General features: G+C 39.6%; 1 protein-coding gene across 1 annotated transcript in view; it reads left to right on the forward strand.

Moving 5' to 3' along the window:
- The window catches only part of HAS2 (hyaluronan synthase 2), a 24,852-nt gene extending 4,197 nt beyond the window's left edge, over positions 1-20,655 (forward strand). The window contains exons 2-4 of the mRNA XM_006879317.1: positions 6,733-7,359; positions 17,044-17,145; positions 18,914-20,655. Coding sequence (XP_006879379.1) covers positions 6,733-7,359; positions 17,044-17,145; positions 18,914-19,843 — 1,659 coding nt within the window. The 3' untranslated portion in view covers positions 19,844-20,655. The remainder of the gene's footprint in view (positions 1-6,732; positions 7,360-17,043; positions 17,146-18,913) is intronic.
- The last annotated feature ends 6,320 nt before the right edge of the window (positions 20,656-26,975 follow it).

The following is a 26,975-nucleotide window of genomic DNA, read 5'->3' on the forward strand; positions in this document are numbered from 1 at the left end:
GCTAATAGCTGACCTTCCAGTGAGTTTTCAGAGGCAGTAAACTGCTCATCTTTCTCTTGTGGAGCAGCTGGTGGATTTGAACCATGTTCCTTTGGGTTGACAGCACAACTCTTTAACATTAAGCCATCAGAGCTGCTTTATTTATATATAAAGACATGTGTTTATATATGTATATGTAAACTAAAATGTATATAACATTAACTGGTGGCATAGTACTTAAATATATCAGAGTGTCAACTCAAAGGTTTGCATTTCAAATCTATCAGCTACTCTATGGGAGAAAGATGAATAATCTATAAAAGATTGGTAACTTCTGGATGGAGTGTCACATAAGTCAGAATTGATTTGATCACACTGGGGTTTAGACTTTAGATACATGTATAACTATACATGTAAAACTACATAGGATTGTATGTGTGTATTGTATGTATGCATTTATAATCTAGAAAAGTATATATATGAGAATCAGTTTTAAATTACATAAAAGATATTACCTAATAGCTGTCTCTTAAGTATATAATCTGTACTGCTGATTCTTCAGAAGCCACTGACCGTACAAAGTGATCCCAAAGAGTCTGGAATGAACCACATTGCAAGTTAATATAGGCTCTGCCCAGGTGGAAAAGAAAAGGGGAAAAGAAACCCAAATACTAAAATAATTGCTAAGATGCTTAGTCAACTCAATGGTACCTAATTGATAACATTGTTCATTATGTGTTTGATATGTTATAGACTTTGTTATTTTATTGTATTTTATGTGTACTGTCAAATCAGATCTCACTGGTACAGGAGGAGATTGCCCCCTCCTTCTCCAGCAGAGCATCTGGTGGATTTGAACCATGTACTTCTGAGATTGCAGTGCAGCGTCTTGCCACTAGGCCATCAGAGCTCCCCGATATGTTATAAACTTTGATATATATTTGTTGTTTACAATTGAGTCAAAACTGACTTTCCAGCAGGTTTTTAGAGGCAGTAAATTGCATGGGAAGAGATTGCCCATCTTTTTCCCTTGGAGCAGCTGGTGGATCCAAACTACTATACTTTTCGGTTGGTAGCACAATTCCTTAGAACTAAGCCATCAGAGCTTTCTATATTATATATGTTATTGATATGTATATATATAGCATATATGCATATTACATATTGTGCACACATATATGTTATATATGTTAAACACACAGACACACAGCTATACATACATAGGGAATGCTCGTGGATCAGTGGTAAGGAACTGCACTGCCAACCCAAAGGCATGTGTTCAAATCCACCAGTTCTTCCACAGGAGAAAGATGGTCAGTCTCCACCAGTACAATTGACAGTCTCTGAAAACCCACTGTAGGTTCAACTGTGAGTCATTTCTTATTCAATGGTACATAACAACAACAACTATATATGTATTTCGAACCTGTAATTGTTGTTTTTATTGTCATGTGCCATTGAGTCGCCTGTGACTCATAGTGACCCTATGTAAAAAGCCCAAACCCTGCTCTATCCTATGCCAATCTTATTGTCTCTGACACACTTGCTCCCATTACCCTAATCACTGAATCAGCCCATCTCATTGACTTGTCTTCCTCTCTTACACGGTCCCTCCACATTTCCAAGCATGATGCCCCTCTCTTAGGAATGGCCCTGCCTTGCAACATGTCCAAAGTATGTCAAATGAAGCTTCAGAATCCCTGCCTCCAAGGAGCAGCCTGGTCTCACCTTCTCTAGGGCAAACCTGTTTGTTCTCTTAGCAGTTCATGGTTTATTCAATACTCTTCTCCAGCACCACAGCTCAAAGGCATCAATTGTCTTTCTGTCTTTCCTAGTCATTGCCCGGCTCTCTGCATAGCACGTAATTGCAAAACTATGGCCTGGATCAGGCCTACCTTAGTCTCCAGACTGACTTTGTTGCTCTTCAGTGCTTTGGAGAGGTCTCTGACAGGAGACTTTCTAAATGCAATTCGTCTAAATGCAATTCTAAATGCAATTTCCTGGCTGCTGGTGCCAAGAGTGTAGATTTTGAAATTAAGTAAACAAAATCTCTTTTGAGTCACAATCTTCACCATCTATCATGATGCTGCTGATTGGCCCAGTGCTGAGAATCTGTTTTCTTGATGTTGAGCTTCAATCCATATGAAGGCTGTAGACCTTCTGCAGCAAGTGTTTCAGGTCCTCCTCAGTTTCAACAAGCAGGGTTGTGTCATCTGCAGAACAGATTGTTGATGAGTCTTCCTCTGACACTGATGCCACATTTTTAAGATCCTATAAAAAACTTTAGCCCACATGGCACAGTTTGTCAAGAACTGGGCTCTCAAGTGAGAGGATGGCAGTTTGAAGCCAGCAGCCTCTCTGAAACAGACAGTTGGACAGTTCCCTCTGATAAAGATCATAGCTTCAGAAAGTGGATGGAGCATCACTATGAATTGAAACCTATTCAGTGGCATTGGGTGTAGTATAAAGCTTACACAGACAGTGTTCATTATGGATGAGAACAGAATTTAATAGAATATTTCTTAAATGGAATGCCCTTGAACAGATCTAAGCTATATTTAGATGAGCTAACTTTATGCAAGTTCAAATTAAGAAATCACATTTTATAGAGGTCAGTAAAAAAAAAGGTCAGTAAAAGTTGATCAGGAAAGGTTTCAGGAAGTACCTATAGCTGCTAAGGTGTTACTCTGAATAGTACCCAAGAGCAGGCAACTAAGACTCTGTGCCAGATCTTTGCACCTTTTCACACCATGAACTGTATCTAGAATGCTACCGTTCGGGAGCCAGGAAGACAGTGGAGAGAAGTGACATCTTGGGATCAATTGATTAATATTGATGCAGAGGGAGAGAAATCAGAAACCGGAAGCTCTGGGTCCAGACATAGCGGGGCTAATATTTAAACCTTGTAAACTGGGCTCCGAGGCCTCTGCTGGGGTAACATCAGTGGGAATGGAGAGAAACAAACTTCAGAGTCAGACAAGAAGAGATCAGAGGGAGTAACTAGCAAGTGTGTGTGTGTGTGTGTGTGTATCACCCTCAAAAATATATTGCAACTGTATGACAGTCCCAACAACACATGGGAGAAGGAAAGCAGTTTTCTCTGCATGATTTACTGCCTCAAAGTCCACCGGAGGGTCAGCTATGAGTTGGTTCCATCTCTAGCGCATACAACTACATATATGTATGTATGACTCTTTTTTTAAAAAAAATCATGTTTGTGAATGTGATTAGCTCTATTTTATATAGATGATGAAACTCAAGTGAAGAACACAGGTATCATGTGACTTGTTCAAGGTTATCTAGCCATTAATGAAAGAACCAGGATTCAACCCTAAGACCTTTTCCCAGAAGCTAGATTCTCCTGAATGGCTCAAAGTGAGATCAAATAAACAGTAGGATTAAATTTAGAGAGAGTCAGCATGCTCAACTACTAATCTAAAAGTTAGTAATTCTAATTGAATCAACTGCTAATCAGATGGTTAAAAGAGAAAAAATGCTAGACAGGACCAGGTGGATCCTCTGCGTGTAAGCATTACTCCTGGATCAAAGAGCATGGATCCAGCTTGAAGCCTTCTGCTAGGCTTGTTTATTCATGCAGAAGGTATTTCTTGACTTTCAACTCTGCCTGGCCATGTGTTTGGTACAAGGATAGAGTTGAGTCAGCCATGTCCTGGGGCCATGGAGCAGTGTAGGTTGTTGTTGTGTACCTAACCCTCTGAGTTTTCAGAGTCAGTCACTAGGGAGGAGATTGCCATTCCTTCTCCCATGAAGCAGCTGGTGGCCTTGAACCATGTGTAGGAATGCAGGGCAGCTTCTTGCCACTAGGGCCACTGGAGCTCATACTGAGAACATGCAAATAGAGCAAGAAAAAGGTGTGGCAGGAGTCAAAAGAGCAGGGAGGAGGAATTACTTTAGAAGGGAGTGAGAGATAAGCTTTGAAGAGGGATCTTTAGATCTTATCTCAGGCTTCAGAAGAGGCTGCCTGAGCTAATCCAAATGCCCTTTTATGTTTCCCCAGATCCTAAAGGATCACTTGACATAAGAGATGGGAACAGAGGTCCCACTTCTGGAGTAGGGCAGGTTGAGAAACTATCTTTCTTTTACCCAGCACTTTGCCTTGGGGTAAATACTAGGTCAAGGAGGAGGCCAGAGGCCTGATATCTAAAGACTCCTAGAATCTCCCTGGAGTCTATGAGCGCTTTATCTTCCCCTACCAAGGTGACATTGTATCTGCCCCTCAAGAACAAGAATGCCACTTATTTTGTCTTGAGGATTCAAATCTATTCAGCAAATATTTGAGAGAGCCCTGATGATCTGGCAGTATGTTACTGTAGTTTCTACTCTTGGTTTTATGACTTTGGGACAAATTACTTCAACACTTGAAATCTTAGTTTCTGTATCATGTGTAGGTCACTTGTACATTAATAACATTCATAATCTACATTTGCCACTTAAAATATTTAAAGTTAAGTAAGATTATGCTCTTTTTAAGAAGGCAAGTAAAACATGCTCTATTATTTGAAATCTAATTCTTCCTCTCTCTCATCTCTTTGCTATTAAATTGGAACCAACTCATAGCTGATCCCCCATTGGATTTCCAAGTCTGTAAATCACGTGGGGAGATTGCTCACCTTCCTCCCAAGGAATGAACTGAGTAAATTTGATATTATGATAACAAGTCAAGTTACATTCATTCATTCTCATTCTTTATTGAGAACCAACCATAATCCAGGTGATGGTTTACATTCTCAGGGTGCAACATCAGAAGCGCCTAAATCACTGACTCTGAAGCTTACATGATGGTTCTTAGCCCCATTCTGTAACACTTGCTTAGAAAATTCTATGGAGAATAATAGTTTGAATACTTGGCATAAAGTCCAATAGCAATTTAAAACTCAGTTAATAGGCTAACATATTGAAGCAAAACCCCCCGGCAAGTTTTATATATTGAATGTTCATGAGATGTCGATTTCTAAATCCTCTCCCTCTGGAGCAGTAAGCTCCATGGTCTAGGACTGCATGAACCATTTTCCCCAACAACAAAGCCACATGTCGGACGAGGAGAGTGTGCTTATGAAAACACAGTATTTGAATCGGGGATTGTCTGAGAAAGTTCAACACATATGGTGCCCATATCTATGAACTCGCCAGGGGGAAATTACGGAGAAACACATCCTGTGTGTCACTCTCTGGGATCAGGGTATTCCCTTTGCAAAGCTGCCTCCGAAACGTGCGTTCTGCCCTTTGCCCTGTGACGAGAAGGCTGTGGGTGTCAGATGAGGCAGCGATGAGCTATCTTGCAGAAATCTAGAGGCTCAATTCTAGCCATGTTGCTGCAGTTTGCCGGTCAATTTTCCTGAGCTTTGAAAGGACATTCTGTAGATGCTTATGATGTAAGAGGGCGTTCCCACTCCAGCTGTGGCCAGCAGATGCTATGTTGAGCCTTCACTCTGTCCATGTGTGCTGATAAAAGCAGGGAAAATGTGAATAATGGAAAAGAATGGCAGGTCCTTGTTTTACTGGTGCTGATGATTTTAAAGACAAGCTAAGCACACACTTAAGCTTCTCCCTGGCAAAGTGTTTGAGTCCCCTTGAAATGTTTCACTCTTGTGAGAATGACTCACATTTTGGAAAGGACAGCAGCAAGTCTGGTCCTCCCAGCACCTTTATGCATTAGTTAAATGTGCCCCTGAGGCACGTCTAGCATCCCATCCACTGTGGTAATTAATGCGGGATGCTGTGCTCTCTCCCACTAGCTGGAAATTCAGAGGCCTTTCCTCATTCTCCAGGAGTCTGAACTTTTCATTTGCAGTGTGATTATGTTTCATTCATCAGGCTTACATATTACGTACTATGAATATGTACTATAGCCGTTACAAGTGGAGCCACACCTTTGTTTTGCTTTGTTTTCTAGCCTCCCAGTCAGCAGGGAGGGCCCTCTCATGATGTAGTCTGGAGAAGTTGTCCTGCTAACCCAAATGCTTTCCTAGAATTCAAATCTGAGGGAGAAACATGGGCAGATCTCCTCCCATGTGATTTGCAGCCATAGAAATTCACTTGGGGGGGGTCAGTTATGTATGAGTCTACATAACTGACAATGACCGTCTAACAAACGGCTGAGTCTAGGTACCTTCTCTCCTCATTGGAATCATGAGACTGGAGAGAGAGGTAAAGTGACTGGCCCAAGGTCACAACCCAGTGAGTGGAAAAGCTAGGGAAGAATCCAGGTTTCCTGATCTCCAGTCTCAAATGACTATGTGGAAAGGGTGAGAGTCAAAAGGTGTGTGCATTAGAGGTGAGATGAAATTATGAATTAGAAACTTAGCAAAGCTGTCTGGATTATACCCTGGTCAGTACTAGGGATGAAGAGGAGTAGGGGATAATCCAAAAAGAAAGATGGCCCTGGGAGTTAAGTACATTTCCTTTCTCTACCGTCACATCTGTAAAATGTAGGTTTAGACAAGTGATCCAAGCCATTGACAATAACACAACCATGTCTGAATATTGTAATTGCTAATATTTTATTGCACTATCATGTAATTTAATTTTCGAAACACTCTATGTGAAAGAAAGCATCATTATGCCCGTTTTGTGGATGAGCAAACCAAAGGTATAGAAAGTTAATTGAGAAATGCAGGTTTAGATTCCTCTGACTGCTTTCTCATCAAAGGGACTCACTATGATACTATGCGTTTAGTAATAACTAGGGCACAAGAATGGTTAACCCAAACGTTTTGCTTTGTTGTTTTACAGATGCATTGTGAGAGGTTTCTATCCATCCTGAGAATAATTGGAACCACGCTTTTCGGAGTCTCAGTTCTGCTTGGACTCACAGCTGCTTATATTATTGGCTACCAGTTTATCTATACGGATAATTACTACTTCTCCTTTGGACTGTATGGTGCCTTTTTAGCATCACACCTCATCATCCAAAGCGTGTTTGCCTTTTTGGAGCACCAGAAAATGAAAAAATCCCTAGAGACCCCCATTAAGTTGAACAAAACAGTTGCTCTTTGTATTGCTGCCTATCAAGAAGACCCCACCTACTTAAGGAAATGTTTGCAATCTGTGAAGAGGCTCACCTACCCTGGGATTAAAGTCATCATGGTCATCGATGGGAACTCGGATGACGACCTTTACATGATGGACATCTTCACTGAAATTATGGGCAGGGACAAATCAGCTACTTATATTTGGAAGAACAACTTCCATGAAAAGGGTCCCGGGGAGACAGAGGAGTCGCATAAAGAAACCTCGCTACACGTAACGCAACTGGTCTTGTCCAACAAAAGTATTTGCATCATGCAGAAGTGGGGTGGAAAAAGAGAAGTCATGTACACGGCCTTCAGAGCCCTGGGACGAAGTGTGGATTATGTGCAGGTACGTCTCCCAGCTGCTGCCAGTGCAAACATACATTTATATAAAGCAGCTTTTGTATCTCTCCAGTAATATGCTATATCCCATCCTTGCCCTGTCTGAACACAGTAGTCCTTTCAGACCATTTGAAAACAGCATGACTGTTGAAAGCACATTTTGAAAGAGAGAGAGAAAAAAAAAATACATCCTGCAAAACTGCTAAGACTATGAAAATGCTTAGCTTGTGCAGTGTTATTGGTTGGAAATCAAGATTATTTTGAACATGAGACCCCGCCTTTCCCTCCCCCCCCTTTACCTTCCCTGCCCTCTTGCTCCTGCCAAGTCAAATCCAGCGTCATTTTCCACACTCTTAAAAGCTTCGGCCTTGTTAGAAAATAGTGTCTGGCCACAGACAGGGGTCTTGAGAATGTCTTTGGGCTGAGAGAGAATACTTGGAAAATGTTTTGTTTTACAGCAGCTTGGGCCACAAAGGAGAGGTAAAAACAATTTTTATTTCAAAGGGTAAACAAAGTTCAAAATTGAAAGAGGGAAAGAGAAAACAAAAAAAATTTCTCAGAGCAAAAAGTTAGAGTAATGTTTACTTCACTCCCCAAACAGCATTACTTCACCCGCTGCAATTTGACCTTTGGAAGCATTTGCGATGCTGTTTGCTTGCATAAAATGGAGAGAGGGACAGGTCATGTTCTTCATTTGTCCCCTGATAATGTTCTCGGGTAGTTCTTCTCTGCAGGTATAGAATCAGAATTCAGAATCTACCTGAAGGCAGTTTGGCTGAAGGAAGTCAGCTGACTCAAACTTAATTATTGTTGTTGTTATGTGCTGAGTTGGAACTGCCCAATAGCTGACTGACCAGAGGGTTTTCAGAGACAGTAATGCTCTTTGGGAGAGATTGTCTTTCTTTCTCCAACACTAGTAGGTTTTTAGAGTCTATAAATCACACAAGAGAAGCTTGCCCATCTTTCCTGAGAAGTAGCTAGTGGCTTTGAACTCTGTGCCTTTGGGATGGCAGCACTACTCCTTATAGATGAGGCTACTGAGTATTTTGTCTTTACTGAGAATTTTTTCAGTCTTTACTAGAAAATTAGAATACTGTTACTTGCCACCATAATTCTAGTTGACATTTGAAGATTAGCAGATGAAACTGGATCCTAATCTCATTTCTTTTTTCTTTTCTTTTTTTTTTTTTAAATTTTATTTTTATTTTATTTTATTTTTTGGGTGTGAGTGTACCGTCAAATCAGATCTGACTGGTACAGGAGGAGATTGTCCCTCCTTCCCCGGCAGAGCATCTGGTGGATTCAAACCATGAGCCTCTGGGATTGTAGTTGCAGCTCCTTGCCACTAGGCCACCAGAGCTCCCCGTAATCTCATTTCTTGAGCATCCGTAGAGGTTCTCTCCCCATTTTCTTCTAATTTCACGAGACTGTTAATCTTTCACAATTAAGTTCATTACTCAAGATGTTTGGCCTTTTCTTAGTGCAAATTCAGTCCTAGGTAATCAGTGGCTCTTCAGGAGAAAGATGGGAAATCTCCTCTTATGCAATTTACAGCCTGAAAAGCTGTTGGGAGGGGTCATCTATGAGTCACTTCCAACTGGATGGTAGCAAGTGAGTGAGCTCTTTTCAAATCCCTGGACATTTTGGTCATTGTTAGCCAGCCAAAGTGTCAGTTGCAAAGGACTTAACCCAGTGTCCTCTGATCTTCTATTCTGACGGAACCAAGGTTCATAAGTTGCAAGTTGCAGAGCAGACAGAGGGGATGAGGAAGCAAAGCTCGCATGTATGAACTAAGGAAATGGAGAATGCAGCAAGGGAATGGGCTGTTGGCTCACATAGCTGCTAACCTGGACAGAGAATACTGCTTAACTGTGCAGAGAAGTGGCCAAAATGATTAATTTCCAGTTGCAGCTGGGTCATTGGAGCTGGTCATGACTTTCAGTTGATCTTGACTGGATGTCTTATTGCTCTCATGATGTATTATTTCATAGCTTCCCCACTCTCCCAGGGCCCTGCCCAGATGCCTCCCTCCTTAACTACTAACAGATGACCTTGCCTCCTGCTGAGGAGGAAATAAGACCCATTCTCAATGCTGTCACAATTTTCTTTGCTCTCCCCTGCTTACAGTGTCAAGGTGACCCAGCTTCACTTCCTGTCCCCTGGGCCACCTTTCTACCTCTTCTCCTGGTCCTGTGGGTCTGCTCTTTCTATCTTCTCTGGAATGAAGTTTTATCAGTTGCTCCCTCCCTCTTAGTCTCTCTCAAGCTTTAACATCTAGTCTTCTCTAGATGTTGAATGTTGAATGACTTTATCTATTCAAATAAGGAATACTGACATGGAACAAGGAGGGAAATGAACTGCCTTCTAAGAGAAAAATCAGTGCAGTGACAAATGTGTCTGGTGATACTGATTGCCATTTTCAGAGAAGCACTAGGATGAGAAACAAAAGGAGAAAAATAATGAAATAATGAAAAATAATGAAAGAGTAAGAAAGAGGAAAGCGGGGGAGAGATTAATTGTAAATTAACTTTTTTTTGAGAGAGACTTCCCAACATTACCCTCAAAATTTGAAAGAATTTAAAAAGGAATGTATTCTGATCTCTCTGCATTAGAGGAGAAAACTCTAAAATCATACTGTTAAGCACTTGGTGACTTCTCACAAAAGTGAGATACATATTTCTATTAGCCTATGTCATTCTTGGGTAGTCTGTAATATATTCAGCTCCTAAACCAGAGACACTTGGGAAGAAAGATCTTGAACTTTGAAAAAGCAGCATTGGAAACCTTGGGAACCACAGCCCTGCTCTGACACACATGTGGTTGTCATGCATTGGATTCAGCTCAGTGACAACTGGTTTAGACCAGCACGATGAGTAAAATTAAAATCATCTGAAACAAATGTGTGACCCTCCCAAAGATGACAAAATAGAATACTTTCCAGTGGATCCCCTTTAACTTTCCCTTTACTTATAAAATAGTCCTAGTCTTTTATTATACTTAATCTTTTGTATCCTATTACTGTTTTTATGAAATATTAGAAGAATACATATATTTTACATGTCTTTTGATACGTAGATAAAATCAGTATTCATATTTCTTATTACTGAATCTGTATATAACATCTTAATCAGTTACCAGTGTATGTGACCCAAACCCCTAATGTATCCGTTAGGTATTTTATAGGTAGAAAATATGTAATGAGTATGAACATTTTCTTAAATAGAAGATTAGAGGAGGCAACTTTGTGATGAATCAGGCACATCCTAGGTACAGAGAATGTATTCAACATTTGACTGATCCCTTTTCTGTCACTGCGAGTGTGTCATCTTCACAATAGCTACTGTGCTTGTGCTAAATTGCTGCAGCCTTGTTGCAGATCTGTCCATTCTGTATGGTGTTAGTAGTTACGTTGAGTCAGAACCAGCCCATAGCTGACGCTCCAGTGGGTTTCCAGAGGCAGTAAATCACATTGGAGATTATCCATCTTTCTCCCATGGAGCAGCTGGTGGATTTGATCCGCATGCCTAAGGGATGGTAGCACAGCTCCTTACCCCTAGGCTACCAGAACCCTTAAAACCCTAAATCAGACAGTGGTTTTTGACTCATAGATTACAGAGCAGAGTAGAAGAACCTCAGGGCTTCTGATTCTATAAATCTTTACATAAGCTGATTGTGTCATTTTTCTCTCAATGAGCAGCTAGTGGGACTTTTTGGTTGAAACTGAGCATTTTGATCATTGTCAACATGACTCCTTAAAGGAAAACTAAACAGTTGACATTTTCTGAAGGCTGGGGTTGAAAATAGTTTCGATTTCTCTGCATCCCTACAAAAAGAGGATACATTGATGAACACGCTTAACTGGTAGTGGAGAAACCTGAATTCTAAATCCAGCTCCATTGCTTACTTGCTATGGGCCTCGAACAATTGAACTGAGCAGAGGTTTCTAAAAGGCATCTCCCAGTTTAACACCATCATTCGGTGTTTATTTGATACTTCTTGATTTTCTTCTGAGGACATTCCAGGTGTCTGTTAGCATGAGATCAAAAAGAAAGAAAAAGAGATCAAAACAGAAAGTAGTATTAAGATTTTCTTTCCAGTTTTTAGTTGCATTTCTCATTTGTTTGGGTGTTTGTTTTGGTTTGGTTTTTTGGTTTTGGTGTTTTGTTTTTGTGTTTTGTTTTTTTTTTTATCTGCCCTCTCTTGGCTCTTGAATACAAAACCGGATATAAGAGGCACCACTGTAGGATTTCATGATGTTTTTGGAATAAAACTGTCTCATGGCTTCAGCCTTAAAGGTGACAACATATGGTTTCCCACTTTTCCAGCTGCACTGTCACCTCCACTTGGCACCTTCTGCAAATTTCCCTCCTGGTTAAGTTCCTAAAGGGGGGAAAAGGGTAACCAGTGGCTCCCCTTTTCACCTTAATTCTTGGAAGAGATTCTAACTTGGCCAGGGGCAGGAATTACTTTCTAATAATTTTAACCCATGCATTCTGGGAAATAAGGATTCTATCTTCATCTTTTCTTTTTTTCTTTTTTTTTTTTCTTTTTTTTAAAGAGCAATACACTAGCTCTTGATTGCTTAGTTCTCATTGATTGACTCAATGTGAGATCTTATACCATTCAATCAAATGATTATAAGAAAGATAAGAAATTAATTGCATGGGAGAATGCCCATCCTTCTCTTGTGGAGCAGCTTGTTGGTCTTGAACCACATGCCTTTGGGATTTCAGCACAGCTTCTTGACATTAGGCCAGTAGAGCTCCCTCCCTTCTTCTACTAGATTAAAAAAATTCTCAAGGTCTACCCAAGGCCATGGAGTCAAATCTGACTCCTAGCAACCTTATAAGACAGAGCAGACCTTCTCCATAGGACCCTATGCCACCAGGGCTCTAGATAGAAACACCAAAAACTAGTAAAAACCAAAACACTAATTCACTTCTTTCTCAAAGAAAGAAAAATTATATCCCTCTTTTAATCAGTATCACATTGAGCAAGTTCAATGCCAAGGAACAGATGCCTAATCAAATTTGGATGCAACAAATGTGTGCAAACTTCTCTAGGCCCCATGTCTACCCTTTGCTAAATGATGAGTTTTCACACATTGTACTCCAATGGTATATTCCATGCCAGACGTGAAACGTAATTAGACCCAAACTTATTCTAAAGTTCAGCTTGCTGAATTTTTATGTGTTGGGAACCTTTTTACGTGGTATTGGACTAAGCTTTGCTTCATGCTGTGTGGATGAATCCTGTTTTATTTGCAGTGATAATTGGAAGAACCCTTTCTGTCTGAGAACCAGGAGGAGTGCCTTGCATTTTTATCTCTGGTTTTGATTTATCACTTACCATAACTGACTTTAATTTATTGAGCAATCATTATGAGATGACCACTTTTACCCATGTCTAGTTATCGTTACAAAACTTAAGAGACAGATAGTTATCCATATTTTCACACGAGATGAAGGTTTGAAGGCTTCAGGAAAGGCTTAGATAAGGAAACCAAGCTGAAGACTTAGTTCTGATCCCTTCCCTCTTTTTTCCATTAGAGGAATGAGAGCAGGGAGAACTCTCCACTTACTATGTGCTTAACTAGTGTCAGAAAGCCGGGTAGCACCTTATATTCATCCACTGCCATCAAGTTGATCTTAACTAGTAGTGACCCTTTGTTAAGTGCTGTTCAGTTGGGCTAATTTACAGCTGACCCTCCAGTGCTTTTTCAGAGTCTCTAAATCTCATGGGAGGAGATGTCTTTCCCACAGCAGCTGGTGGATTTGAACCACATGTCCTTGGGTTGACAAAACTTCACTTCACCATCTTTGCCTCCAGGGAGCACGCTGGCTGCACTTTCTCCAAGACATCTGTTCTTTTGTCAGTGCTTGGGATAGTCAGCACTCTTCAACACCACAGATCAAAGGCACCAATTCTTTTTCTATCATCCTTAATCACTGTCCTTCTCTCAGATACATAGCAAGTGATTGAAAAAAATCATTGAAAAGACAGGTTTAGAAGAACTGTGGTTCCAGAGAAATGAGAGGCTTACTGGTAATTGTTGGAGAGACAGCTAGAAATCCTGTCTCTTTTGATTTGAAAAAGAGCTAGGCTCTTTTTGGGTTGAGTCTTGGGCTGCCCACTGAATGCTTAGTGATTCAAACCTACCAGTTACTGTGGGAGAAATGAAGCAGTCGACTTGCACATGAAGCCCTTGCCATTCCATGTTGTCCTATAGGATCACGGAATCAGAATCCCCCAGAGGGCAGTGAGCTGTTTATAGAGTTACCATGCTAAGCGACTTCTCTTCTCTCTGGTGGCCTAGCGGGTAGGGAGTTGTGCTGCCCACCCAAAGGTGCTGGTGGTTATTGTTGTTGTGTACCATCAAGTTGGAACCGACTCATAGTAGACCCACCAGCCGGTTTTCAGAGGCAGTAAATTGGCTTTCTCCTGCACAAGTAGACAGTTCAAATCCACCCGTTTCTCCACAGAAGAAAGATGGCCTATCTCGGCTTGTGCGATTTACAGTCTCTGAAAACCTCCTGAGGATCAGCTATGTGTTGGCTTCAACTCTATAGCAGTGAATGTTAGTTTTCCATGAGAACAAGTGTTTTAACAGTGTCATGGCGGTGCCTTCAGAACTTTGTGCACCATCAGCAAAGAGCTTCCAGAAATCGGATGTCTTTGAAGCTCTCCAATTCCTCATAACAAACCCCTTTCCAAGACTTTTCTGAGAGCTTTCCCTGCTCACACGGCTAAAACCACCCTGAGAACAATCTCTCTCAGTGAACTTCTGGCAATTTGCTCTCTTGGAAACTAGGAGGAAAGGGCACCAACTTATATACACAGAACCTCAGCCCTGTGGTTCCCTTCAGTCATTTCACGGGGCAGTTTTCCTTGTCTGCTTGTGCTTGAAGGCAGGCAGGTGGAGTTATTTGAACGTTAATTCTGGATGGCTCCCTTCCTGTTGCTGTTAGTCTTATTTTTAGCTTTTGGGCTTTACTTTTCTCAGCTTAAGTCAATAGAGGTGGGTGTGGCTGTAAACACTCAGGATGCTTGGTACCAATGGTGGTTTGGATTGGATTGGCACTTCCTGAACCCTCACTGCAAGGCTCCTGCCATATACAGACCAGTGAGAGATTAGCCATGGGAATGGAAGAGCATCCTTTCAGGAGGAATTGGTCAGGCTCCTCTGACATGGGACATTGGGTACATTATTAGCAGAGTTCCACAGATTGGTACCCTGGTGATCGGGTTCATAATGTATCTATCTGCTTGTTGAAAGACTTACAGTTCAGATCCATCAATTACTCTATGAGAGAATGAAATCTTTTCTCATATTTACAACATCAGAAACCCAATGCAAGATCTTTATGAGTTGGATAAATTCAGTGTTGATGGATGTGGTTTTGTATAAATAACTCTGGTAGTTGGTACAAGGGCAAAGTGCTGGGTCCTGACCAAAAAGTTTCTCATTTAATAATCTGTGGCTCCACTCTATCATGAGGTTCCTATAAGTCAAGTCAGCTCAAGGACACCTAACAACAAACAACATTTTCTACTAGGAAAAACTGATGTCAAGCTTTTGTCTCATTTTTTCTAAAATAAATGAGACCATGCAAGGCCAAAATGAAATAACAAAAGCTGATTTGATATGTGTACTTCTAAAAAGAAAAGACAGGATTCTGAAATTAAACCCAAATTTGCTCTAATTAGTTACGTATTGAGGGGTGACATAGTCATTATTTAGAAACAAATGCTCATATACTTTGTCATAAGTTCCAATGAAGAATTTAAGTTGCTATTTGTCACCAACATTTTTTATTAATATACAACATTTTCAGAAAAAGTAATGAAAATGAGAGGAATTTTTAGAAGTGTTGCAGTTTCTCAGACAATAACATGAGAGGCTCACACACATGTATAACCAGCAGTGTGCGCCTTAGGGTTATATGAATAGTACTTTTTAGTTTTCATTTTTTTTTTTGTCTTTTAAAACGGAAATAGATTTTTAAAAAGTTGTACTATTAATTTTCATTTTAAATCGGTGCATTAAAACCTTAACATTCATTCTAAAGAGTTCTGTAAAATTAGTTTGGAGAGTTATTTGCATAGTTATGTTTGGTAGAAATAAGGAGGTAAGAACCCTGGTGGGACAGAGTATAATGTGTTGAGTGTAATGTGTTGGGCTGCTAACCAAAAGGTCAAGCCTGTCCTGAGGAAGATGATGGGAAGTCTCCTTTAAAGATTTATAGACTCAGAAGCCCGATGGAGGGTCTCTGGGAGTCAGAATCTATTCAATGACAGTGGATTTGCTTCTGAAGTGTATTGTTGTTGTGTATCGTGGACTTGGAACTGACTCATCTGAAACTCCAGTGGATTTTCAGGCAGTGAATCACACCAGAGTTGACTGCTCATCTTTCTGCCTCAGAGAAGCTGGTGGATTCAAACGATGTGTTAGCAGTCCAATTCCTTACCATTAAGCCACCACAGCTAGGTAGGTTAAATCTGGTTGGTTTAGGCAGGCCAAACTGCAGCATAGTAGATAATGTCTGGATCTTTACTAATCAGCAGATCATATCACTTTTTGTCTGGATAAGTTCATCTACCTGCTGATACTTGATCAATTTAGAGTTGTCTCATCACTACTAGCACTGATCACTTTATAGCTGTTGCCTGGAAGACTCTTGGACCTTGCTGCAACTTGTAGAAAAGAATACAGTATCTGATTAGTAAGCTTACAGGGTTTGAGTATCTCTTGTCTACACTTGGGTCTTTTAGTCATGTGGAGGAAACTTTCTCCACAGGAAGAGTCTATCTGGACCTTTGCTAAATAGTTTCAGTTCTTTCTAATCAAAGAAGAATAACCTTACTCTTGAGTTTGGGTGAAAAGACCAGTATGGGTAGCCTCTCTGGTCTCCTTTCCATCTGCTGGACATTTCTTATGGGAAAAGCTCTGGATATACATGAGAAGACTGGTTCTATCTTGTTCTTTGTGACTGAATAGGACTGGGGAACAGAATTATGAAGCAGCTTCAGAGGTGTAAGCTATATTCTCTGTATCAACTGTAGGAATATAATATTTTGGTTCCACATCTGAGTTATTTTTCAACTGGTTTAAAAGTTAGGGTACAAAGGGAAATGCTCTGTCGTTGGGTCACTGCTGCCTTCATCAAAGGAACATCTTGTCAGGGCTTTACCATTTATGCCTTGTCTCTAGAATGGCCATCCTGGTTCTGGTGAACTCCAGCCGTGGTCTTGAAGCCGTATCTGGTTTGATTTCAGAAACACATCTCCCCACCCCCACCTCATATGAAGACTGTTTTTAAGAGCAGTAATGTTCTTAAATCCAGTAACCTGGATGAATATTTTACAGTTGCAGAATAAAAGTGTGTTCTGAGGTCGTTCTAATTCTCTTCTAAGCTAACACAACTGTTCTAAGCTAACACCTTACTGTGTAGCTACATCATTAGAATCATTCTTCGTACTATTTTTTATTTACCATATTAAAAAATGGCAAGAACTGTGAAACATAGTTTACTTTCAGTATTGTTAAAAAATGTCCCTATCATCATTCAGACCTGAAGGGCAAGTTACCTACACACCTTATTTAAGACAATGAAAGGGAAGAGGGCAAGAAAGGACGGACAATGCACTTGGAGTTCTTCCTTTAGTAACGTTTCTACTTTCTTCTTTGTAGGTCTGTGATTCAGACACCATGCTGGACCCTGCCTCATCTGTGGAGATGGTGAAAGTTTTAGAAGAAGATCCCATGGTTGGAGGAGTGGGAGGAGATGTCCAGGTGAGTATGCCTTCACTTTTTTGCACTGGGCACTTTCAGAAGCAATAATTGCAAATCACTTGTTCATTGAACACATGTGTTATAGTTCAACTCAGTACCAGGTATTTTTCTTGGTGCTGAGATTCATTAGAATGTGCCTTCTACTCACTGCACTGTATCTTCTGACGAAATCAAAATAACTTCCTTGCTTACTGCCTATCAGTGCAAGGAATCTGCCACATCTCTTTGAGCAATAAAATATTCTGTTACAATTCAGTCTTAAAAATTTACTTGGTGCACAGATAATGTAATGGAAGTACGGCATGAAGAGACTCTCTACCCTTGGTTTAAAAAGTGACAGGTGATTGATTAAAAAAAACAAATTCGAAAACAAAAGAGAAACAAGTCCATCCTACTGAGAAAGGCAAAGAAGTGCCTATTAAGTAATATAACTTACTGTTTTTTATCAGTGAGGAAACAATAAAAAATGTTAATAAAGATAATTTATATAGTTTTGGGACTAGAAAAAAAAAGATGAAAATATGTGACAAAGTGTATTCCTAGCACAATATCAATAAAGAAAGGGAAGACATTGAGAAGTATGCATGAAATACAGTCAGCAAATATAAATACTATATGTATGTAATATTCATAAACCTTAATGTACAAGCTGATATATCGGTACACAGTAACGTAAGCAGTAAGGAAGCAGACAGGTGAAAGGCCATACATCAGTTTGGCAAATGATATTTCTACATTTATATTAGTATGTTGTTGTTATGTGTCGCCAAATCGCCTGTGACTCATGGCGACCCTATGTACAACAGCCCTAATCTATCCTGTGCCAATCGTATTGTCTCCGACACATCTACCCCCATTACCCCAGTCACTGAATCAATCCAACTCATAGAGGGTCTTCCACTCCTGTGCTGTCCCTCCACCCTCCCAAGCATGACATCCCTCTCCAAGGACTAGACCCTCCTTGCAACATGTCCAGGGTATGTCAGATGAAGCTTCAGAATCCTTGCCTCCAAGGAGCAGCCTGGTTTAACCTGATAGAGAAAGGTGCAAGCCCTGAACCTATAGTCCTTCTCCTTAGAACTTGTTCTCAATCCTTAGAATAAAACTCAGAATTCAAGAGAGCAATATTTGCCCAAGGGTAAAGCCTAGAGAACAGGAAAAAGTATGATAGAAGCATTAGTAGAAATGAGAATCCGAAGGACGGAAATAGGTAGAATAAGGTGGCAAAATGTGAATTAATGGTTGAAAGAAATTTTCTCTGTAAATCTCAACTCTCACTTACCCAAAAAAAGGGAGGGGGTGACAAAGTGAGTCCCTTGCAAATATGAAATTGGATTTTAGCATAATGAGAAAGTTGAGTTGAATTTAAGTTGTTGTATGTGCATGTAAAAACCAAACATCATGACCAAATAAAACAATCACCACAATATAAAAACCCAAAACAAACACTAGAGAAAATGGAGAAATAGCCTGGCAACAAAAGGAATGAGAACATGTAAAATTCACATGATCAAAATGAGACCAAAGAGAGAATTTGGGAAATGTAGCCAAGAGAAAACTAGTAATTTCTCACAGACTTTTAGTTAGAGAAGATCAGATCATGATTTGTAATTTGTTAGACACTAACATTGCAGAAAAGGGTGGAGGAGGTAAAAGGAAAACTAATAGCTTAGAATTGGATAAGCTGGAATATAAGAACCGGAAACAGTAGGACTTAAAAATCTACAGGAGAGTTTGTTTATTATTCTGTTTGTTTATTATTCCGCAGATCTTAAACAAGTATGATTCCTGGATCTCCTTCCTCAGCAGTGTGAGATACTGGATGGCATTTAACATAGAGAGAGCTTGTCAGTCCTACTTCGGATGCGTCCAGTGCATCAGTGGACCTCTGGGAATGTACAGAAACTCCTTGCTTAATGAGTTTGTAGAAGACTGGTACAATCAGGAATTCATGGGCAACAAATGCAGTTTTGGTGATGACCGACATCTTACGAACCGGGTGCTGAGTCTGGGCTATGCAACAAAATACACAGCTCGATCCAAGTGCCTTACTGAAACCCCTACAGCCTATCTCAGGTGGTTAAACCAGCAGACCCGATGGAGCAAGTCCTACTTTCGAGAGTGGCTGTACAATGCAATGTGGTTCCACAAACATCACTTGTGGATGACCTATGAAGCCGTTATCACTGGATTCTTCCCTTTCTTTCTTATTGCCACAGTCATCCAGCTCTTCTACCGAGGAAAAATTTGGAACATCCTCCTTTTCTTATTAATTGTCCAGTTAGTGGGTCTCATAAAAGCCTCCTTCGCCAGCTGCCTTAGAGGAAACATTGTCATGGTCTTCATGTCCCTCTACTCAGTGTTGTACATGTCAAGTTTACTTCCTGCCAAGATGTTTGCAATCACCACCATAAACAAGGCTGGGTGGGGCACATCTGGAAGGAAAACCATCGTTGTTAATTTCATAGGACTCATTCCCGTCACAGTTTGGGCTCTAATTCTCTTGGGTGGTGTGATTTTCACCATTTACAAGGAATCTAAAAAGCCATTCACAGAATTCAAACAGAACATTCTAATCATTGGCGCGTTAGTTTACGCATGCTATTGGGTCATGCTTTTGATGCTGTATGCGGTTCTCGTCAATAAGTGTGGCAGGCGGAAGAAGGGGCAACAGTTTGACATGGTGCTTGATGTATGATCTGGCGTGGTCGGAAGTTTGTTGTCACACACACAGACACACAACACCTTAGGATTCCTTTAGGAACGCGACGGTATTGTGACATCAGATAAATGCCACCAAAGGAGACATATCACTGCTGCTGAGACTTGAAGAAAAACATTGCTATGGGTTAATGTTGATTTCTGCCAAAGTAAAATGATCCATCAAACAGGAAGAAACTCAAATGTAGCCTTTAATTCCTATGAAAATGGGAGGGCTTTTGTTTATGCACTTTTCCCTTACTGTGCATTTGCCTGTCAGTGTTTGCCCTATATACCTCACTAGCCATGCTTTATGTGGGTTACATGGAAGAAAAGGATTTTAAGAACTCAAGGAAAAGTCTTTCAACCTTTACAACCTAACTTATGGACTGTTTTGATAGCTATTTTTTTTTAGGAATGATTTTTATCTCTACCAAATGAATATGCCAAAGGAATTTTTAAGAGCTCTTGGCTGTGCTGTATTTTTATATAACTGTACTGTGTTTTAAAATTTTGTATGCCAATTTTTAAAACAAATTTTGCATATTCTATATTTTACTTCTCTGCCAAAATACACTTGTTCTTCCTCTTTTTAAATAAATAGGTTTTGAAAAAATTTCATACTTAAAAAAAACCTGCCCAAAATGTGAAGCTTGGTTGAATCATGTTGTTCGTGATAGAAAGAATAAAATGTTTCTCTCTTACACCCTTGTAAAATTGAATAGTTTATTTCTGTGAAAAAAAAATATTTAAAACTTTGAATTTTTTTTTTAACTTAACAAAACATTTCCTTTTAGAAAAGGCCAGTATGACTGTTATACTTTGGGAGTAGAAGTACATTCTTATGTGTGTACAAAAAAAGGAAAAAAAAATTGAAAATCAAGGCCAAAGGGTTAGAAAAGTGCAATTTTTCACAAAAGAAAAGGGAATGCTAATTCCTGAAAGGAAACACCAGGAATGTTAGCACTGAACAAAACTTCATCACCATCACCGTACACAATAAACCCCGGACTTTCTAGCTATATTGTCCCAGGCTAAGGAAAAGTGAGAGAAAAAAAAATCTATACAATTTGGGCTAACACAATGCAGCATGAAAGGCTTTGTTTCATGGCCTGAGTTCTCCAGATGCTGTGTGTATGCTGAACATACATTTATCTGTCTCACTTTTGGCTTGTCAGTACAATTTACATATTAAATATGCCGTTTACATGGGAAAGCTGCGTACATTACAATAAATGTAAAGCAAACAGATTTTAAAATTGACAGTTTCCAGCCCCAGGTGCCTTCTTTTACTTCCCAGGGAGGATTTCTTCTAAATTATATCAATAATTGCTTCAACTCTCCTGGCTGCGGCCTACATAAATATGTTTACACAGTAGAAATAATATCAAGGTTTAGTCGCTCTATTAAGAATTGGCACATAGAAAAACTGATAGGCCAGGTACTCTGAATTTGGCCGAGTTACCCCAGGGCCCTGTGTATCCAGTTGGACTTTTGACACAACTGATCTTGCCTTGTAGCTGGTGCTGTTTAGACCTGGTTGAAAACACAATTGGGAGTACATGAATAATTGCATGTAAAGCATGGCATTGGAGCAGAGAGGTGGAGAAGTGTTTTACAGGGTGTGTGGCCTCTCTGCCTCCTTTATATGCAGATATCCATGTTAAGACAATCCTGCCTAAGAAAAAAAAATCTGCACATTCTACCTTCAAAGTACACAAATGTACATCATGTTGTGAACCTCAGCCTCCCACTGACTGGAGAGCTTGCGGGGAAACAAACACACCACACCAACAAAGGCGTCGAAAACTTGAGTTTGCCTATTTATGTTCTAAGTTAAGTTTTGATAACATTTGATAACAAATGTCAAATTCTCTCAATTCTTATGAAAGGTTGAATTAATTGCCTGTATTTATTTTAGCAGTTATTCAATGTATTTCCAGCATAGGATGGATAATTGATTTGTAAATAAAATATTTTTGATAAGATCCTTGCCTTTTTTTCTAAGGGAAGGGGGAATTGAAAAAATCATTCTGAGGTTGGAATGGTATATATTTAAGAATGGGGGAATAGAGGAAAAAGCAATGGTTGATTGAAGGAAAGAAACATTTAAAGTCATTTAATATTATTTGTCCTATGGTAGAAACTTTCTCAAATTGGTGTGGTTTAGAAATCTGGAAAACATAAGAGATCACCCTTTGTCTCTGAACTTTGCTTTCTTCCACCCCTTGAAAGCAGCCCAAATGTAAACAAAATATGTATTTTGTAATTTTTAATAGCATTGAAACATCACAGACTTGAAAACATTATATCCAGGTTTGTTACGGCATTATTTACCTCTAACAAAAACCTGAACAAATAACAAGTAATGAGGACAAAATCATAAGAATTGTGTCAGACCACTAACAGTGACCACTAACCATTCAACCGATGTTCTTAGCGACTATAGGAGGACGTTGGAACAGGGTTAACAATGAAAACAGTTGACCATTTTGTACAGTAACATCCCAATTTTATATTAAAAAAAGATATTTAAATGTGGTTCTCTCTAATATTGGGAATGTGACTGGTTTATTTACTGTATTTCCAGATGCCATAAACATATATTGCTTTTATGATGAGAAAAAGGACAATAAATACTGTGGTTTTTGAAAAGTGGGTTGGGACATCTAATAGCATTTCCTGATTTGGAGAGTTTGATGCTAATCATCCCATTTTGCCATGAGGCTCGAATATACCTTCTTTCTAAATTTCTCTAGTTGTTAGTATTTACGACTTCTTTATAGTTACATGATAAGAAACAGTAGTTGAACACTATGGCTCCTAGAAGCAAGGGGAACTGGTGCTTCTAGTTGCAATGATTTTGTGTGAGTGTACCATCAAATCAGATCTGACTGGTACAGGAGGAGATTGTCCCTCCTTCCCCCGCAGAGCATCTGGTGGATTCGAACAGTGTGCCTCTGGGATTGTAGTTGCAGCTCCCTACCACTAGGCCACCAGAGCTCCCAGGAATTAGCAACCTTTTAAACTAAAGAACCTGTCAGTCTATATTTTAGGCCTTGCAGCCCCATAACCTGTATCATGAGCACTAAAAAAAGCATCTGCGGATGTCATCTAAACAAATGAACACAGCAATGTTCCAAAAAATTTTTTAAAACACTGATATTTTAATTCTATATAGTTTTCACAGATAGCAATTATACTGTTTTTAACATAAGTAATTATTTTATCTTATTTTTCATTGTTGCACATGTTAAGTGCCTTTGAGTAATAGATGACTCATAGTGACCCTATGAACGAAAGACCTGAACACTTGGTTAACTTTCATCATTTCTCCACATTCATAGAGTTTCTGGAGGCAAGCTATTTCAGAAGTGGCTGCCACTCCTCCTTTAAAGCTTGATTTAATCATAGTAAGGTATATTTTTATTCTTTTGAGTGTTTTTTAATCTGTTTGAGATGAAAATATCAATATTACCAAGACAGGTATACATTAGGTTTAACTTAAGCATGTTGCTTAACAACTCCGATCTCTGAAAATCTATGTTCTTATTGTAATATTAAATTGTTGCTGATTGCCTTCGAGTCGAGCATGACTCTATGAACGAAAGGCCTGAAGCCCCTCTACAACTATGGACATTTATCAAAGTTCATAGAGTTTCTGGAGGCATGTTGTTTAGGAAGTGGATGCCACTCCCGCTACAACGCTCTGTTTTTAAAAGTGTAATACAGGACAATTACTGAGAATGGCATGTTTTACAGATAAACTGATTCTCCAAAGGTCACTAGCATTACCATGTCACAGAATAGGAGGGTGGGGCATAAAGAGGGCCAGTAAACTAGTAAATTGTAGGATTTAAGTCTAGGAATTTGGATGCCAAACATTTAAGTCAGTGGTACTCAATATAGTGTCCAGAAACCAGCAACGTCAGCAACATCTGGCAGTTTGTTAGAAACGCAAACCCACGGGTCCCTTAGGTGTGATATGTTAAGTGTTGGGCTGCTAACTGAAAGGTTAGTGGCTCAAATCCACCAGCTGCTCAGTGGAAGAAATAGCATTCTCTCATTAAGATTTGCACCCTCAGAAACCCAACTGAAGGTTTTCCTGAATTGAAATTAACTCAGTGAGAATGGATTTGGATTGATTTTACCCTGAAGTTACTAAATCAGAATACTAAGTCTGAGACCAGGATTCTGCGTTTAACAAGATCACCCATATAATCTGCACACATATTAAAGTGCAGGAAATACTGCTCCACTCGGTATTTTATATTGCTTCTTTCAAAGGATAAATAATTTCTGAAATAGCTACCCATCAATATATTTTTAATTTCCCACTGAACTTTTCTATTTATAATTTATGGTAGATATTTCTAGTAGTCCACGATTAAACTCTAGACTGCTAAACCAAAAGGCTGGTGATCCAAGCCCCACAGAGACTCTGTGGGAGAAAGCTTGCCCTAAGGAAGACCATCACCTTCAGCCAGTCCCACCAGGCAGTATCTTTTGTATCCCACAGACAGAAAACCATTCCAACAATTTGATTCCTTCTTTGCTATGTAGATCACTACCCCCCTTCCCTAGCAGACAGACTTTCTTTATCTCTGAAAGGAGCTCTCATGGTGCAGTGAATTAAGAGTTGAATTACTAACCAAAGATATCAGTTGAATGCACAGTCTATTCCACAAGAGACAGATGAGACAGCCTGCTCCCATGAAGGTTTATAATCTCTGAAACCCTGTGAAAAAGTTCTCCTCTATCCTGTTGTTGTTGTGATGTGCTTTTGCGTTAGAACTGCCTCATAGCTGACCCCCCAGCAGTTTTCATAGGCAGTTAATCACACATGAGGAGATTAACCATCTTTCTCTCACAGAACAGCTGGTAGATTTGCTGTCAGAATTGATTCACTGAAAATGAGTTTGGTTTGACTCGGTTGGTTTTTTATCTCTTAAAGTACTGAAGTACCCTTCATTTATATTTTAGTTTATAAATTTTTTTTTTTTTGGTCATTATGATCCTGCTGAAGGACCAGCTATGAATCAATTTTGGCTTGATAGTACACAATAACAACAAGAAGAATCCTTTAGAAGAAATTGTAGTTAGTTTGGCTTTGCTTTTCTCTTTGTTGTACTGAAAGGAAGAGACTAGTAGTTGTACTCTTGTGGGCATTTCTACAAATTTCTCCCTATCCTGTTTCCCTCCATCACTACGTTTATCTAACTCTTATTCCGTATTTTAACTTCTAGTCTAGCATCACTCCCTCAGGAAAGATTTGCTTGACCACCATGACTGAGTTATTGTCTCTAGAATGTTCTCTAATAGAAAGCCTTAGCGGTTTTTCACAGTTTAGTATCCTCTATATTAACTGACGTGCATTGTTTCTCCCATTAGAGAATATTCTTCATGAAAGGAGGCACTCTGTGAGATTCTCAGGATTATGTCTCCTGATTGTGTTGTTGTTAGTTGCTGTTGATTCCACCTCGTGGGGACCCTATGTGTGCAGAACAGACCTGCCCCGTAGGATTTTCAAGGCTGTGAACATGTGGAAGGTTATCACCAGGTCTGCCTTCCAAGGCAGTAGTTTCAAACCACCAACCAACCTTTTTGCAAATAGCTGAGCCTTCAGTCATTTGCACTAGCTGCTCAGTATAAATTGATGGATCAAGGGAAATAGCGAGGGAATAAAATTCTCTATATATTTCACAGAGTCAAAGTTATAAAAATAATAATAATATTTTAGCTTTTAATTTATTAAAAAGTCCTACTCTGGTGGCGTAGTGGTAAGAAACTGCACTGCAATCACAAAGGTTTAGCATTTGAATCCAGATGGTCAATCTCCCCCCATGCGATTAACTGCCTCTGAAAACTCTCTGGAGGGCTCAGCTATGGCTTGGTTCCTAATTAATGGCACACAATACGACAACAATGCTCCTGAGTAGGCTTGTAACTTACGAAGAGAAACCAGGGTAGGTTTCATCAATCAGGGTAGAGGGGGAAAAAATGTAGGTGGGAAGCCATTTTTAATTGTGAGACAGATGGAATTACAGAGCATATTAAAATCCTACAAGGAAGAGGTAGACACCTTGTAAAAACAAAACTCCCCAGAAAACCCTTCCACCTGATTATTAAGGCAGTAAATCTTAAGGAGCAGACGAGCTCACTTTTCTCCCATGTGGATTCAAATTGCCTACACTTCAGTTAACTGTCCTACACACCACCCCACTACACCATCAGGATTCCCTCCCACAAAATTAGACATTTTCATTTCCTAAAATATTAGGGAGCTCTGGTGGCCTAGTGGCAAGAAGCTGTGTGCTCTAATGCTGAAGGCATGTGGTTTGAGGCCACCAGCAGCTCCATGGGAGAAGGATGGGCAATTTCCTTCTTTGCTGTTAATGGTCAGCTCCGACTTTATGGTATACAACAACAACAACTTAATTATTACATTTCTATTTAATCCTACATTTTCTATTTGAACTCATGGTACATTTTCCTTAGATGTAATTTAGTAAACTGTACAGTTTTCTGGAATACAATGTTATTCCTCTCCTTTAACAAAAGTGTTTCTATTAGTAATTATGTTTTCAAACCATAAGATGTTTTTGTATTTGCATATACTTAATCAGTGTCTAAATGAAGTCCATGAAGACTCTTCCACGTATGCTCATTATGCATATTTGTGAAGCCATTTCCTTACCCACTTTACTCTCTCTTTGAAGACAGTTCCCAGGTAGCCTTGTAAGTTAAGGATGGGCTTCTAATCCCAAGAACAGCAATTGAAATCCATTTATCAGTCACTCCAATGGAGAAAGGCGAGCCAGTCTATTTCTATAAAAATTTACAACATTAGAAAGCCTTTGGGGAAATTCTACTCTCAAGGTTGGGCCCTGACTAACTCTTCAGTTTGGAGACTCCTGTGTGAAGCAATTGGATTCTGGAGGGTAGCTTGTTTTTTATTTAATTAAAAGTCAGATGTAAACTGCTTGGACATATTTAGTTCACAATTGAGTATAAGCTGATTTGTCACCTGGATTTAGTTAACAATCAGCTGTAGGCTAGAAGCATCTAAGTCAATCAGAACCTGGTGCGTAGGCCTTTGTATTTAAAAGTAGGTGGGCTGAGGGCCTGTT

The sequence above is a fragment of the Elephantulus edwardii genome, unplaced genomic scaffold (assembly GCF_000299155.1).
Source record: "Elephantulus edwardii isolate Elephantulus edwardi_28Jun2011 unplaced genomic scaffold, EleEdw1.0 scaffold00003, whole genome shotgun sequence".
Classification (NCBI taxonomy): domain Eukaryota; kingdom Metazoa; phylum Chordata; class Mammalia; order Macroscelidea; family Macroscelididae; genus Elephantulus; species Elephantulus edwardii.